The sequence below is a fragment of the Macaca thibetana genome, chromosome 8, assembly GCF_024542745.1.
Source record: "Macaca thibetana thibetana isolate TM-01 chromosome 8, ASM2454274v1, whole genome shotgun sequence".
Taxonomy (NCBI): Eukaryota; Metazoa; Chordata; class Mammalia; order Primates; family Cercopithecidae; genus Macaca; species Macaca thibetana.
In genome coordinates, this window is record NC_065585.1 from 45663343 (window position 1) to 45678225 (window position 14883).

At 36.7% G+C, this 14883-nt stretch overlaps 1 protein-coding gene across 9 annotated transcripts in view; it reads right to left on the reverse strand.

Annotated features, from left to right (window-relative positions):
- The window catches only part of VPS13B (vacuolar protein sorting 13 homolog B), an 859202-nt gene that overhangs the window by 383078 nt on the left and 461241 nt on the right, over positions 1-14883 (reverse strand). For all 9 annotated transcript variants that reach the window (XR_007728201.1, XM_050801187.1, XM_050801183.1 and 6 more), the window contains one exon: positions 12887-13090. Coding sequence is in view for 8 of the 9 variants with exons in the window: in XM_050801187.1 (XP_050657144.1) it covers positions 12887-13090 (204 nt within the window). In the remaining variant the exon portion in view is untranslated. The remainder of the gene's footprint in view (positions 1-12886; positions 13091-14883) is intronic.

The following is a 14883-nucleotide window of genomic DNA, read 5'->3' on the forward strand; positions in this document are numbered from 1 at the left end:
AGTATCACTCATGACTATAGATACCAAAATCATAAACAATTAGCAACCTCAATCTAGCAATATATAAAAAGAAAAATATATCACAGCCAAGTTGGGATTTTTCTAGAACTGCGTGGTCAGTTGAACATTTGAAAATCAATTGATATAATTAGTCACATTAACAGAATAAAGGAGATAAATTAAGTATATAATAATGTTGAAGTCACTTCCAAGACAACCAAATAGGAACAGCTCTAGTTTACAGCTCCCAGTGAGATTGACACAGAAGACGGGTGATTTCTGCATTTCCAACTGAGGTACCTGGTTCTTCTCATTGGGACTGGTTGGAGAGTGGGTGCAGCCCACGGAGGGTGAGCCAAAGCAGGGTGGGGCGTCTCCTCACCTGGGAAGCACAAGGGATCAGGAGATTTCCCTTTTCTAGCCAAAGGAAGCAATGACAGACTGTACCTGGAGGAAGGGTACATGCTCGCCTAAATACTACGCTTCTCCCACAGTCTTAGCAATTGGCAGACCAGGGGATTTCACGCCGTGCCTGGCTCCCCAGGTCCCACTCCCAGGGAGCCTTGCTCACTGCTAGCGCAGCAGTCTGAGATCGACCTGCAAGGCAGGACCCTGGTGGGGAGAGGGGTGTCCGCCACTGCTGAGGCTTCAGAAAGTAAACAAAGTGGCTCAGAAGCTCGAACTGGGCAGAACCCACTGCAACTCAGCAAGGCCTACTGCCTCCCTAGACTCCACCTCTGTGGGCAGGGCACACCTGAATAAAATACAGTAGACAACTTCTGCAGGCTTAAACGTCCCTATCTGACAGCTCTAAAGAGAGCAGTGGTTCTCTCAGCATGTCACTCAAGCTCTGAGAAGGGATAGACTGCCTCTTTAAGTGGGTCCCTGATGCCCATGTAGCCTGACTGACAGAAACCTCCCAGTAGGGGCCAACTGACACCTCATATAGGCAGGTGCCCCTCTGGGACGAAGCTTCCAGAGGAAGAATCAGGCAGCAATAATTGCTGTTCTGCAATATTTGCTGTTGATACCCAGGCAAACAGGGTCTGGAGTGGAACTCCAGTAAACTCCAACAGATCTGCAGCTGAGGAGCCTGACTGTTAGAAGGAAAACTAACAAACAGAAAGGAATAGCATCAACGAAAACAAAAAGGACATCCACACCAAAACCCCATCTGTAGGTCACCAACATCAAAGACCAAAGGTAGATAAAACCGCAAAGATGGGGAGAAACCAGAGCAGAAAAGCTGAAAATTCCAAAAACCAGAGCACCTCTTCTTCTCCAAGGATTGCAGCTCCTTGCCAGCAATGGAACAAAACTGGATGGAGAATGACTTTGATGACTTGACAGAAGTAAGCTTCAGAAGGCTGGTAATAACAAGCTTCCCTAAGCAAAAGGAGCATGTTGGAACCCATTGCAAGGAAGCTGAAAACCTTGAAAAAAGGTTAGATGAATGGCTAACTGAAATAAACAATGTAGACAAGACCTTAAATGACCTGATGGGGCTGAAAACCATGGCACAAGAACTACATGACACATGCACAAGCTTCAATAGTCGATTCAATCAAGTGGAAGAAAGGATATCAGTGACTGAAGATCAAATTAATGAAATGAAGTAAGAAGACAAGATAAGAGAAAAAGCAGTGAAAAGAAACAAACAAAGCCTCCAAGAAATATAGGACTATGTGAAAAGACCAAATCTACGTTTGATTGGTGAACCTGAAAGTAACAGGGAAAATGGAACCGAGTTAGAAAAAACTCTTCAGCATATTATCCAGGAGAACTTCCCCAACATAGCAAAGCAGGCCAACATTCAAATTCAGGAAATACAGAGACCACTACAAAGATACTCCTAGAGAAGAGCAACCCCAAGACACATAACTGTCAGATTCACCAAGGTTGAAACGAATGAAAAAATGTTAAGGGCAGTCAGAGAGAAAGGTCGGGTTACGCACAAAGGGAAGCCCATCAGACTAACAGTGGATCCCTCTGCAGAAACCCTACAAGCCAGAAGACAGTGGGAGCCAATATTCAACATTCTTAAAGAAAACAATTTACAACCCAGAATTTTATATACAGCCAAAATAAGCTTCATAAGTGAAGGAAAAATAAAATCCTTTACAAACAAGCAAACAATGAGAGATTTTGCCACCACCAGGCCTGCCTTACAAGAGCTCCTGAAGGAAGCACTAAACATGGAAAGGAACAACCTGTAGCAGCCACTGCAAAAACATGCCAAATTGTAAAAAGCATTGACGCTATGAAGAAATTGCATCAATTCACGGGCAAAATAATCAGGCAACATCATAATGACAGGATGGAATTCACACACAACAATACGAACCTTAAATGTAAATGGGCTAAATGCTCCAATTAAAAGACACAGACTAGCAACTGGATAAAGAGCCAAGACCCATCAGCGTGCTGTATTCAGGAGACCCAACTTGCATGCAGAGACACACATAGGCTCAAAATAAAGAGATAGAGGAAGATCTACCAAGCAAATGGAAAGCAAAAAAACCAGGGGTTGCAATCCTAGTCTCTGATAAAACAGACTTCAAACCAACAAAGATCAAAAGAGACAAAGAAGGCCATTACATAATGGTAAAGGGATCAATTCAACAAGAAGAGCTAACTATCCTGAATATATATACACCCAATAAAGGAGCACCCAGATTCATAAAGCAAATCCTAGAGACCTACAAAGAGACTTAGACTCCCACACAATAGTAATAGGGGACTTTAACCCCCACTGTCAATATTAGACAGATCAATGAGACAGAAGGTTAACAAGAAGATCCAGGACTTGAACTCAGCTCTTCACCAAGCAGACCTAATAGACATCTACAGAATTCTCCACCCCAAATCAACAGAATATACATTCTTCTCAGCACCACATCAAACTTATTCCAAAATTTACCACATAATTGAGAGTAAAACACACCTTAGCAAATGTAAAAGAACAGACATCACAACAAACTGTCTCTCAGACCACAGTGCAATCAAATTAGAACTCAGGACTAAGAGACTTCCCAAAAACAGCACAACTACATGGAAACTGAACAACCTTCTCCTGAATGACTACTTTACATAACGAAATGAAGGCAGAAATAAAGATGTTCTTTGAAACCAAAGAGAACAAAGACACAACATACCAGAATCTCTGGGACACATTTAAAGCAGTGGGTAGAGGGAAATTTATAGCACTAAATGCCCACAAGAGAAAGCAGCGATGATCTAAAATTGACAACCTAACAACAAAGTTAAAAGAACTAGAGAAGCAAGAGCAAACACATTCAAAACCTAGCAGAAGACATGAAATAACTAAGATCAGAGCAGAACTGAAGGAGACAGAGATACAAAAAACCCTTCAAAAAAATCAATGAATCCAGGAGTTGGTTTTTTGAAAAGATCAACAAAATAGATAGACTGCTAGCAAGAATAATAAAGAAGAAAAGAGAGAAGAATCAAATAGATGCAATAAAAAATGATAAAGGGGCTATCATCACCGATCCCAGAGAAATACAAACTACCATCAAAGAATACCATAAACACCTCTATGCAAATAAACTAGAAAATCTAGAAGGAATGGATAAATTCCTGGACATATACACCACCCCAAGACTAAACCAGGATGAAGTTGAATCTCTGAGTAGACCAGTAACAGGCTCTGAAACTGAGGCAATAATTAATAGCCTACCAACCACAAAAAGTCCAGGGCCAGAGAGATTCACAGCTGAATTCTACCAGAGGTACAAAAAGGAGCTGGTACCATCCCTTCTGAAACTATTCCAATCAATACAGAAAGAGAGAATCCTCCCTAACTCATTTTATGAGGCCAACATCATCCTGATACCAAAGCCTGGCAGAGACACAACAAAAAAAGAGAATTTTAGACCAATATCCTTGATGAACATGGATGCGAAAATCCTCAATAAAATACTGGCAAGCCGAATCCAGCAGCACATCAAAAGCTTATCCACCATGATTAAGTGGGCTTCATCCCTGGGATGCAAGGCTGGTTCAACATATGCAAATCAATAAACGTGTTCCATCACATAAACAGAACCAATGACAAAAACCACATGATTATCTCAATAGATGCAGAAAAGGCCTTTGACAAAATTCAACAGTGCTTCATGCTAAAAACACTCAATAAACTAGGTATTGATGGAAGCTAACTCAAAATACAAGCTATTTATGAGAAAACCACAGACAATATCATATCGAATAGTCAAAAACTGGAAGCATTCCCTTTTAAAACCAGCACAAGACAAGGATGTCCTCTCTCAACACTCCTATTCAATATAGTGTTGGAAGTTCTGGCCAGGGCAATCAGGCAAGAGAAAAAATATAAAGCATATTCAATTAGGAAAAGAGGAAGTCAAAGTGTCCCTGTTTGCAGATGACATGATTGTATATTTAGAAAACCCCATCATCTGAGCCCAAAATCTCCTTAAGCTGATAATCAACTTCAGCAAAGTCTCAGGACACAAAATCAATGTGCAAAAATCATCATTATTCTTATACACCAATAACAGACAGAAAGCCAAATCATGAGTGAATTCCCATTCACAATTGCTTCAAAGAGAATAAAATACCTAGGAATCTAACTTACAAGGGATGTGAAGGACCTCTTCAAGGAGAACTATAAACCACTGCTCAACAAAATAAAAGAAGACACAAACAAATGGAAAAATGTTCCATATTCATGGACAGGAAGAATCAATATTGTGAAAATGGCCATACTGTCCAAAGTAATTTATAGATTCAATGCCATCCCCATCAAGCTACCAATTACTTTCTTCACAGAATTGGAAAAAACTAATTTAAAGTTCACATGGAACCAAAAAAGACCCCACAGAGCCAAGACAATCATATGCAGAAAAAAGAAAAACAAAACAAAACAAAAAACAAAGGAGGTGGCATCACGCTATCTGACTTCAAACTATACTACAAGTCTACAGCAACCAAAACAGCACGGTACTGGTATCAAAACAGAGATATAGACCAATGGAACAGAACAGAGGTCTCAGAAATAACATTACACATCTACAACAATCTGATCTTTGACAAACTTGACAAAAACAAGCAATGGGGAAAGCATTCCCTATTTAACAAATGGTGTTGGGAAAACTGGCTAGCCATATGTAGAAAGCTGAAACTGGATCCCTTCCTTGCACCTTATATGGAAGTTAACTCAAGATGGATTAAAGACTTAAATGTAAGACCTAAAACCATAAAAATCCTAGAGGAAAACCTGGGCAACACCATTCAAGACATAGGCATGGGCAAAGACTTCATGACTAAAACACCAAAAGCAATAGCAATAAAAGCCAGAATAGACAAATGGGATCTAATTAAACTAATGATCTTCTACACAAAAGAAACTATCATCAGAGTGAACAGTCAACCTACAGAATGGGAGAAAATTTTTGCAATCTATCCATCTGACAAAGGGCTTATATCTAGAAGCTACAAAGAACTTAAACAAATTTACAAAGTCTGTTCCAGAGGTTCCACTAACTTAGAATCAAGCTAATATGAGTCAGCCCAGTCCCTACATAGTAACGCTAATTTTAATTCACTGTGTTTCAATTTTCTATATATAAAATAAAAATGCTGGTCTAAAGGATCTGTCTGACAATCTTTTATGAAAATACAACTATAAGTTGACAGAATTAAGACAAAGATCTTTGCTCACTTGTCAAGTTCCACAAAACTACTACATCAAAGTCAGAGGAAGCCAATTCTTAGGGCTGAGAAAAGGAAAAAAGAGAGAGTTCATAACAACAAAGAGTAGGAAAGGAGCAGACAGTTTAGCTAGTTTTCCCCAGGAGAAAAAAAAAAACATACACCTTAGAGAAAATCAATTACTAACATTCTTTTTTGGTTTGAAGGGTTACTATAGAAACTAAACATACTACTCAATTTTTCCCTTTTTTCCCCTCTGGGACCCATATTTTCTGCCAAAATTTTGAAATACGCTTTAACACAGTAAGAGATAATATTAAGTGCTACTAAAATTCTAGACCATTCAGGCTAGTACTAAGCAAACAATATTAAGATGGCAGAAATGTGCTCTTCTAAATCAGAAAATAAGTACCGAATAAAACATGTTTAAAAACATTTCGATTTACTTTCTATCCCCTCCCTCTACATTTTAAACCAAATACATCAGTTATCAACATATTCAACAGTTAAAAAATTAAATACAATTTCTGGTACTCTATGAGTTTTAAAATGCTTTTTCAAGTGCAAGTCATATAACATGCATACAATTTCTTCAAGGGAAAACTATTTCATTAAAAATTAATCAACCCCTGTGCACCAATGCTCAAAGCAGCATTATCCACAACAGCCAAAAACGTAGAAACAACCCAGATTTCCCGCAACAAAGAAACAGATAAATTTAATGTGTTACATGCATACAATGAAATATTACTCAGCCATAAAAAGGAATGGAATTCTGATACACACAAGGAAAGGAATGAGCCTTAAATATATTACACGAAGTAGAATAAGCTAGATACAAAAGTACAAATACCATACGATTCCTCTTATATAAAGTACCTAGAATAGGCAAATCTATAGAGACAGAAAGTAGAATAGAGGTTACCAGGGATGGAGGGAGAGGAGAAGATGGAGTTGTTCGATGGGGATAGAGATTCTATCTAGGATGATGAAAAAGTTCTAGAAATAGATAGTGGTTATGCTACGCACTGTGAACGTACCTAATGCCACTAAATTGTACATTTTAAAATGGTTAAAATGGTAAATTTTACCATGTGCATGTTTTACCACAATTTTAAAAAATCACCAAATAAGTTAACTGATAGTATTGAGAAGTTAATATGTACAAGGAGAGTGAGATTAAAAAGACTAGTTCTTAGGCCGGGCTTGGTGGCTCAAGCCTGTAATCCCAGCACTTTGGGAGGCCGAGACGGGCGGATCCCGAGGTCAGGAGATTGAGACCATCCTGGCTAATATGGTGAAACCCCGCCTCTATTAAAAAAATACAAAAAACTAGCCGGGCGAGGTGGCGGGCACCTGTAGTCCCAGCTACTCGGGAGGCTGAGGCGGGAGAATGGCGTAAACCCGGGAGGCGGAGCTTGCAGTGAGCTGAGATCCGGCCACTGCACTCCAGCCTGGGCGACAGAGCGAGACTCCGTCTCAAAAAAATAAATAAATAAAAAGACTAGTTCTTAATAAGAAATTTTAACACCAGCAATATGGAGACTAAGCTGAAATGAACATTTACCATTTGTACTACCACAGCACAGATATTCTGGATAAAATGTCAGGTGAATTTAATACCGAAAAGTGCTACATATCTTTTCTTTGGCCCTCTAGATCTACTCTCTACGCTTCACTACCCTGTGTGCTTGGGAAGTTAATCTATATGAACAATACGAATGGATTTCCTGGTCCTCTGTTTGTTTTTGTTTTTGTTTTTTTCTTGGTTTCAGTCAATGAGAAACAGTGGAGACAGAAGTGGAGAATGAAGTCTGGGTATTTATTCCCTGTTCTGATAAACTCTCTTTCCTGCCCTTTAAGCCCACTGGTGTCAACAACTGCTCCAGGGTACTCAATCATCTCCTGTTAACTGAGATTTCCCTTCCCAGTTAACATCTTTGTCCTTTTACTAAATTCTCTTAAACTGTCCAATTTCAGACTACCATCTTTTTCTAATACGATAGCAAAACTTGAAATAAAGACAAACACTATGGTGTCAGAAATGAAGAGGCAACACAAAGTCAGGGTAACAAGTGGAAACAGTCCTTGGTGGTATATAGAAGTGTCAAACTCAGATAAGGGTGGAGGGGTTGAGCAATGGTGTTTTAACACTCATTCAGGGACTGCAGACGTGGTCTAGAGCCTGAACTGGGGAGTTCTTTGCATAAAGCCTGGAAGGAAACAGAGCTGCTTTTTAAGCAAAAGATACACTAGACACTAGGCTTCAGCAGGCTAAGAAATGCCATGAATGTTTTTCAGATTCCTAGGACAGAGGAGAGGTGAAAGTAGGGGCATGATAAAGTCATTCATGGCTGAGCAGGATGGCTCACACCTATAATCCCAGCACTTTGGGAGGCCGAACACCTGAGGTCTGGAGTTCCAGATCAGCCTGGCCAACATGGTGAAACTCCATCTCTAGTAAAAATACAAAAATCAGCCGGGCGTGGTGGCAGGCGCCTGTAATCCCAGCTACTCACGAGGCTGAGGCTTGAAACCGGAAGGCAGAGGTTGCACTGAGCCGAGATCACACCACTGCACTCCAGCCTGGACAACAAGAGTGAAACTCTGTCTCAAAAAAATAAATAAATAAAATAAAAAATAAATTATGAGAAACTAATTGCTATTATTTGCTTGTGTGGGATGTCATGTGTACTACTTAGATAAGACAAACCCTTGTTGATAAAGAACCTAAAAACTGCTGAGGGTTCCCTGAAATCTCTAGAACCCTGGCAAAAGCAAATGTCAAAATGCTCTGTAGGGACAATTCTACAACAAAGGGCACATAGGAATCACACAGAAAAATTAAACTGTTGAAGATGAGTTCACAATAAGATATTACAAACCACATGAGAAAATGAACCAGAAAAAGGGAGAGTCAGCAGATATAACTAACAAAAACTTGGCATCTCCAATAAATGGAGTTAAGAAAATCTAAAAAGACTATAAAGGAATTATTTTTAAATGTTAAGAAATAAAAGAATGAACAATATGAAGGGGAGACTATATATATACTTTTTTGTTTGTTTGTTTTAATCTATTCAAAAGACTTTATGCTTCTTTGAACATAGCATTCCTGGAAAGCTCTAGAAGTCCTTCTCTCCTCCTGGTAACCATTGTCCTGATAATCTTTTGATTGTAAGAATATTTTCTATTAGCCACACTATCATGTCAACAACAGAACTATCTGTATATGGATTTAAATATAGAATATATCTGTTGTGGAAAGTTATAGCAGTACTTCCCAACCTTCTTCATATAATTGCATATGTAGGAAATGTTATTTGTATCTGTGGTAAGCAGAAAAATCTCCACGGCATTGAAAGCTTCATTCACCCTGGACCCACCCAAAGACTCTAAAGGCCAAGGTAATCCATGTCTCAGCATAGCTGTGACACATCTCATGGTATTTCAGCGCACTGGTTAGCAAGCTCTGAGTTGTAATTCCTCTTTCATAAATACGTTCTTAATATTTTTATTGCCTTATTAATATGGTGTTAGTGAATTTAAATAACATGGTTACACTGAAATAATTTTATAATTATAGCTCCTTCCTCCTTCGTTATAACAAAATGATATAACAAATAACAGCATAGGGCTACTATGGTACAGCATTTGATTAGTGTGGCAGAATCTTCTTCTGCCCAGGGCTAAGGAGAAAATTAAAAGTTAAATTGAAATGACAAAATTAGCTAACCCTAATAGGGTTTCAAAAATCTGTTAACGAGTTACACAAAGCATATTGCGGACTGACAACTTGCCTGCTCTGTTGTGAGTAAATCCTAGTGTTGTTCGTGACTTCACAAGAGCTGGAAACATAAAATGAAGACTCACTAAATTGAAAATGTTTAAATGGTACCGTGTATATAGAAATTTGCCTATACTCACGGCCTAATGCAAAAATCTTATGAAGGAGATTTGTATTAGCTTTCCCTTTTGGACTATTCACTAAACTAAGTACTTTACAAGCATTATCTCTAGTTTTGTTTTGTTTTTTTTTTTTTGAGACAGGACAGAGTCTTACTCTGTCACCCAAATGGTTATGATATGATGATCAATTTTAAGGCATTGATCTAACTTTACCTTGCAACCTATAAGGAGGTGTCTGTCAATTGAATATTTCATGTTTAATTTCTATTCTTGCTCTCAAAAAATATTTATAGGTAGATTAAGATTAACTATGTGTGCATCTGGGTTTAAATTGACCTCTTTCAAAATTAGCCAATAAATGATAACATAAGAAAATATAGTCATTGTTTTCATTCAGTAGCGAAGAGTGAATAACCATCTTCATAATAGTGAATAACCATCTTCATAAAAATCGTCCTGCCCTTTATGAAAAACAAATCAGCTAAATTATTTTAAGGTACTTCTCAGCAAACAACCTTCCCAAGTGGATTTCAAATTGATATTGGACTAGTAGTAATCACCTTTCTTCTGGACCACACTATATAAATAAGAGAAGAGGGTGCATTTTGAAAACATGTGCCACTTTCCCATCCACCTTCCCCCAGAAATCCATTTCTATGAGCTGCTTTACATGGTCTTTTTTGAATATTAATTTATGAATCTTTTGCATTAAAATTTTATCATTATCAGATCTTTCAAATCTGATACAGATCAGATTAAATCTATAGATAGTACAAAACTAACAAATCTACTACAAGCATTTTCATTACTTGCCTTATAACCCAATCAGAAAAAAATCCTCAACTTTCTAATTTGAAATTAATTTCAGTCATATAAGGGTATTATTAAAATCAGAATTTACTTTTTTATAAGCAATTTAGCAAAATTTTCCCCTTAACTTCTTCACTTTGGCTGGTGAAGATACTATTCTTCTAGTATGTATTATTATACATCTACTAAAACAAAATTGTTACTCATGTCTTACTCATTTTTAACCATCTCAAGTGTTATTTTCTCTACAAAATAGCCACAGACCTCTTAGAATGAATTTATTAATCCTTCCTCTATAAATGTAAGGCGTGTTTATTTTTATTACATCTCACATCAGGGTCACCATGTCCTTTTGCATTGTTTCTACACTGTAGAATCCTAGAGTGTATGATTCAAACTATACCTTGTATGAATGGCAGTCTCTAGATGTATGACCAAAAGCTGTCACCATTTCACGTGAGCCCTGTCTTTCCTGGACTTGAAATATCTTTTAAATGCTTCTTTCAAAAAAACACATTTCCAAAAGAGTTGAGTGAGCACTCCAAAATGGATGTCATGTTCCTCTAGACATTCCTGTAAACACAGTACTTAGAAAACAACTGTTTAATGGAACATTCTCCTTTCAGCCACTAAAATGTCTCTAAGATTTAACTGTATTTATCAGCTTCATTTGTACTATCTTTGTCTAGCAACTGATTACCTTAAACTTTGATTACTCTACCAAAGGATTTCACAAAACGTATTTTGTAAAGCATTAATAGGCAAACTGAGAAAGATGAGCTTTTGGTTAAATAAGTTTGGAAACTGCTGTATTCAATAGCTTTTTTACTGAAGGAATTCTAAAAGATTTTGTATGCTAATAACATTGGAAATCTTCAAGAAAGAATTCATTGCTTTTACTCTAGAAAGGATATGTCCCATTAACTCGATATGGGCTCATTTCTAGACTTCCTATCTCTTCCTCATTTGGGAAGAAAAAAGAAAAAAGAGAAAGAATAATCTTATCACCTGGGTTACTGTGATTCTTAAGATTTGGAATGGGCAAGATAGCAAAGTTGCTTGTACAGGGGGTTAAATAGATGTACTCTAAAGTGTTAAATGCCTTACAGCAGCTGAAATTTGCCCTTTAAACTGAATTTGTTTGTTTTTACTGATTTGTAAGATGAAAGAAATTAACATCCCCTTTACTTGATTCTTATCGCATTCTGTATTTTGCCAATAGCTTTATTTCCAGAGGAAATGGTGTCTTTATGCAGAAACAAAAAAACATTAACTTCTACCTCCATCTACTATAGAACAGTAGTTCTCGTTGGAGAAAGTTCTGTCCTCTAAGCAATGTTTTGGAAATGAATGGGGGTATTTTTGGTTGACTCAATGTTTGTGTATCATTATTGGCATTTAAGGGTTAGGAGTTAGGGGTTCAAGAGATCCTGTGTAGAACAGGGCAGTCCTGAAAAATGAAGGCTGTCTCATATATATTCATATAGGTGAAAACCCTGTTTATAAAGTGTTTTAAATCTAAACATATTTTTCTTCATTTTTGCATGATTTTAATATACATTAGATATTCCAAAATTTAACTACTATAATGAAAGATTGAACTATGTTTTGTTTGAAACTTTACCAAGAGTTTCTCACTAGTTTAGAAAATCATGTCACCAACAGCAATACCACTTGTGGTGTTAAATATAGACCTGTACAAGTCTATTTACAGCCATCATAATTACAGTAATTGCACGTGACTATTCCATTATGTCTTCTAATATAGTCATGCCCAGGCATTTACATATTAAAGTACATATTACTATATATTAATTACTTTCCTTTTATGTATGCTTTACAGTTTAAGACATTATATATTTTTGAAATTATATGTATATGTAAGTTACATTATTTTTCATTTTCATTTCTGGTTATGTTTTTTATTTTCACTTCAGGATGGTAAAGGAGGCATTATAAAATATTTCTTATACAAAAGAGGTACTGGCATGCTAGGTTAGGATGTTAAAAAGAAAAAGAAAAATTTTTACAATTGGGAGGAAGAGGAGAGGGCACTGGGTCTGACAGGGTCGAAAACCACTAATCTAAACCAGGTGACCAGATAATAATAGTCACCTGGTTCAAAAAAGGTGTAGAGGAACAGAGATAGGGAGAGGGGAAGCATGAGTCTCTTTTTCACTCAGTTTCTACATTTCCATACTTCTGAGGAAACATACCTTTACTGTGTCTCAGTTTTCACCACTTCACAGAGCCGGCACTATTCTGAACTACCCCAGAAGCTGCTGAAAGTGATTTAAAAAAAAATTCTTGTACCTGAAAGGAATATACAGTCACTGCTGCCACAGCTCCTCTTGAACCTTCAGAATCTATCAGTTTTCACAGTAGTGAGGTTATCTTCATTTTAAACCATGATCTGGAAATCTGTGTTATATATTAACCTTCATTTTGTAACAGGATTTTCAAAAACACTTACCTCAGTAGTAGTCCCAATGTCAGCAGATGGGCTGCATGTGCTGGTATCTGGAGGAGCCGTGCCTATACTGCTTCTAACTGGAGAAGTAGGAACAGGCCCTGCCATGGTCTCTGGAGAGGTTGTAGATAGGTTGAGATTGCCTCTCTTCTGAATCTTATTCCAGACCTTATTCATGGTATCAGTTAGTTCATAGAAAAGCTGGACCTGAGAGCATAAGAAAAAAAGAAGAGAAAACAAGTCTATCAACTTCCAGTTTCAAACCACTAAAATAATAATATGAGAAAATTAACTATTCCAGAGAAATAAAATTTATAAACAAAACTCTACCAATGCATCACTGATCACTATTAACTTCCACTTGAAATTTGCTTCACACTCACATGGTGATATTTAATAATCAACCTAGCATTCCCGTGGATTAAAACCACAGTAATGTAAGCACAGCTTATTAGCAAACAGTAGATTTATTTCAATATATGAATAATAGAACACATATAAATGCCTCTCGACCAGAGGACAGAATCAAAATTTTTAAAAAAAGGCATTCTAGTAAATGTAATTATTTAATGTAATACAAAATAGCTACCATCCTTATTTCTAAATAATTTCCACATCTAAATTTTCTCTGTGTTTCCCAGGAATAAATCTGAAACTGGATTTCTTGTCCCACAAAACAATTGAAAAAGAATGATATAACATCAAATAGTAAAAGGCAAATGTTACATATGAGACTTTTTTTATAGATAAAGAACATATCCAACTTACTATTCCCAAAGGATATGTCATTCCAATATTCAGAGAAAAACTGTTTAACTTGCACATTGTTTGACTGAGTCCTAAGATATTTATGCAAGATTTCATAAATAAGCATTAATCATGAAATCTGTATGACAATGTAGTGCCATATACTGTATAAAACAAGCCCAGGAAGAAAAAATGCAAACACAATATATAAGCAAATCCACAGCTGGACACCATATTCTGCTTGCCATTTAAAAAAAGTGAAATTCTCATATTTATAAAAAGTTTCAGCCCCAGGAAACATCCAGATGATGAAGCTGGCTTCTTATGTGGGCAGAACAGATGCATAAAAACACTATTGTCAATCCTCATTTGATATAAAACAGCACTTGGGTGTACAATTTTCTCCTGTTTTTTTGCGTAATGAAGTTTCAAATCTCAGGTTATAGCTATTGTTGTTTAAAAGTAATCTAGCAGGTAAAAATCTGATTAAAAAGTTCTTTAAAAATATTTGTTCAAATTCTTCTGTCCTTCATAATTATGAATGTTTCTCTCTACAGAGAAACAACTTTGTTGCAAACCAGTTTTTAAAAATATTATTTTGCTTTTTCTTAAATAATTAGAACGGATAAAGAGAGCACAAACAACAACAACAAAAAGCCATAACAGGTTATAAGTATTTCTAAGGGTATTTATTTAAGAGAAATGATGCTGCTTTTATTGTCACTACTTCTGATTCCTTTAAGTGTTAGCAGTAAAATACTGTGCCTGAATGGCAACGAGTACACTGTGTGTTTAAACTGCCATGCAAACCATGACATAAACTTTAAATGTATTTTTATTTTCAAAGAAGAAAGTTGCTAACAGAACTCAGACTTTCCAAATTTGGAGGTTTAAAGAAATAAGGCAAAAACATCTAGGATAAATGTTCAACTTTTATCCTTCAAGTTGTGCTAAAACACTATGCCAAGTAGAGCCACAATGAACTTCCACTTCCCATCTTTAGAATGTCTAAAATTAAAAAGCCTAACTATATCAAGTATTAGCAAGGACGTACAGCAACTAACGCTCTCGTTTTCTGTTGGTAGGAATGTAAAATTTAGAATACAATTTGACGGTTTTTGAAAAGAGCATATAGCTACCGTATATGATCCCACCCATTTCACTCCTAAGTAGTTTCCTAAGAAAAATGAAGCCTATGTCCACACAAAGTTGTGTACACAAATGTTCATGGCAGCATTATTTGTAATAGGCAA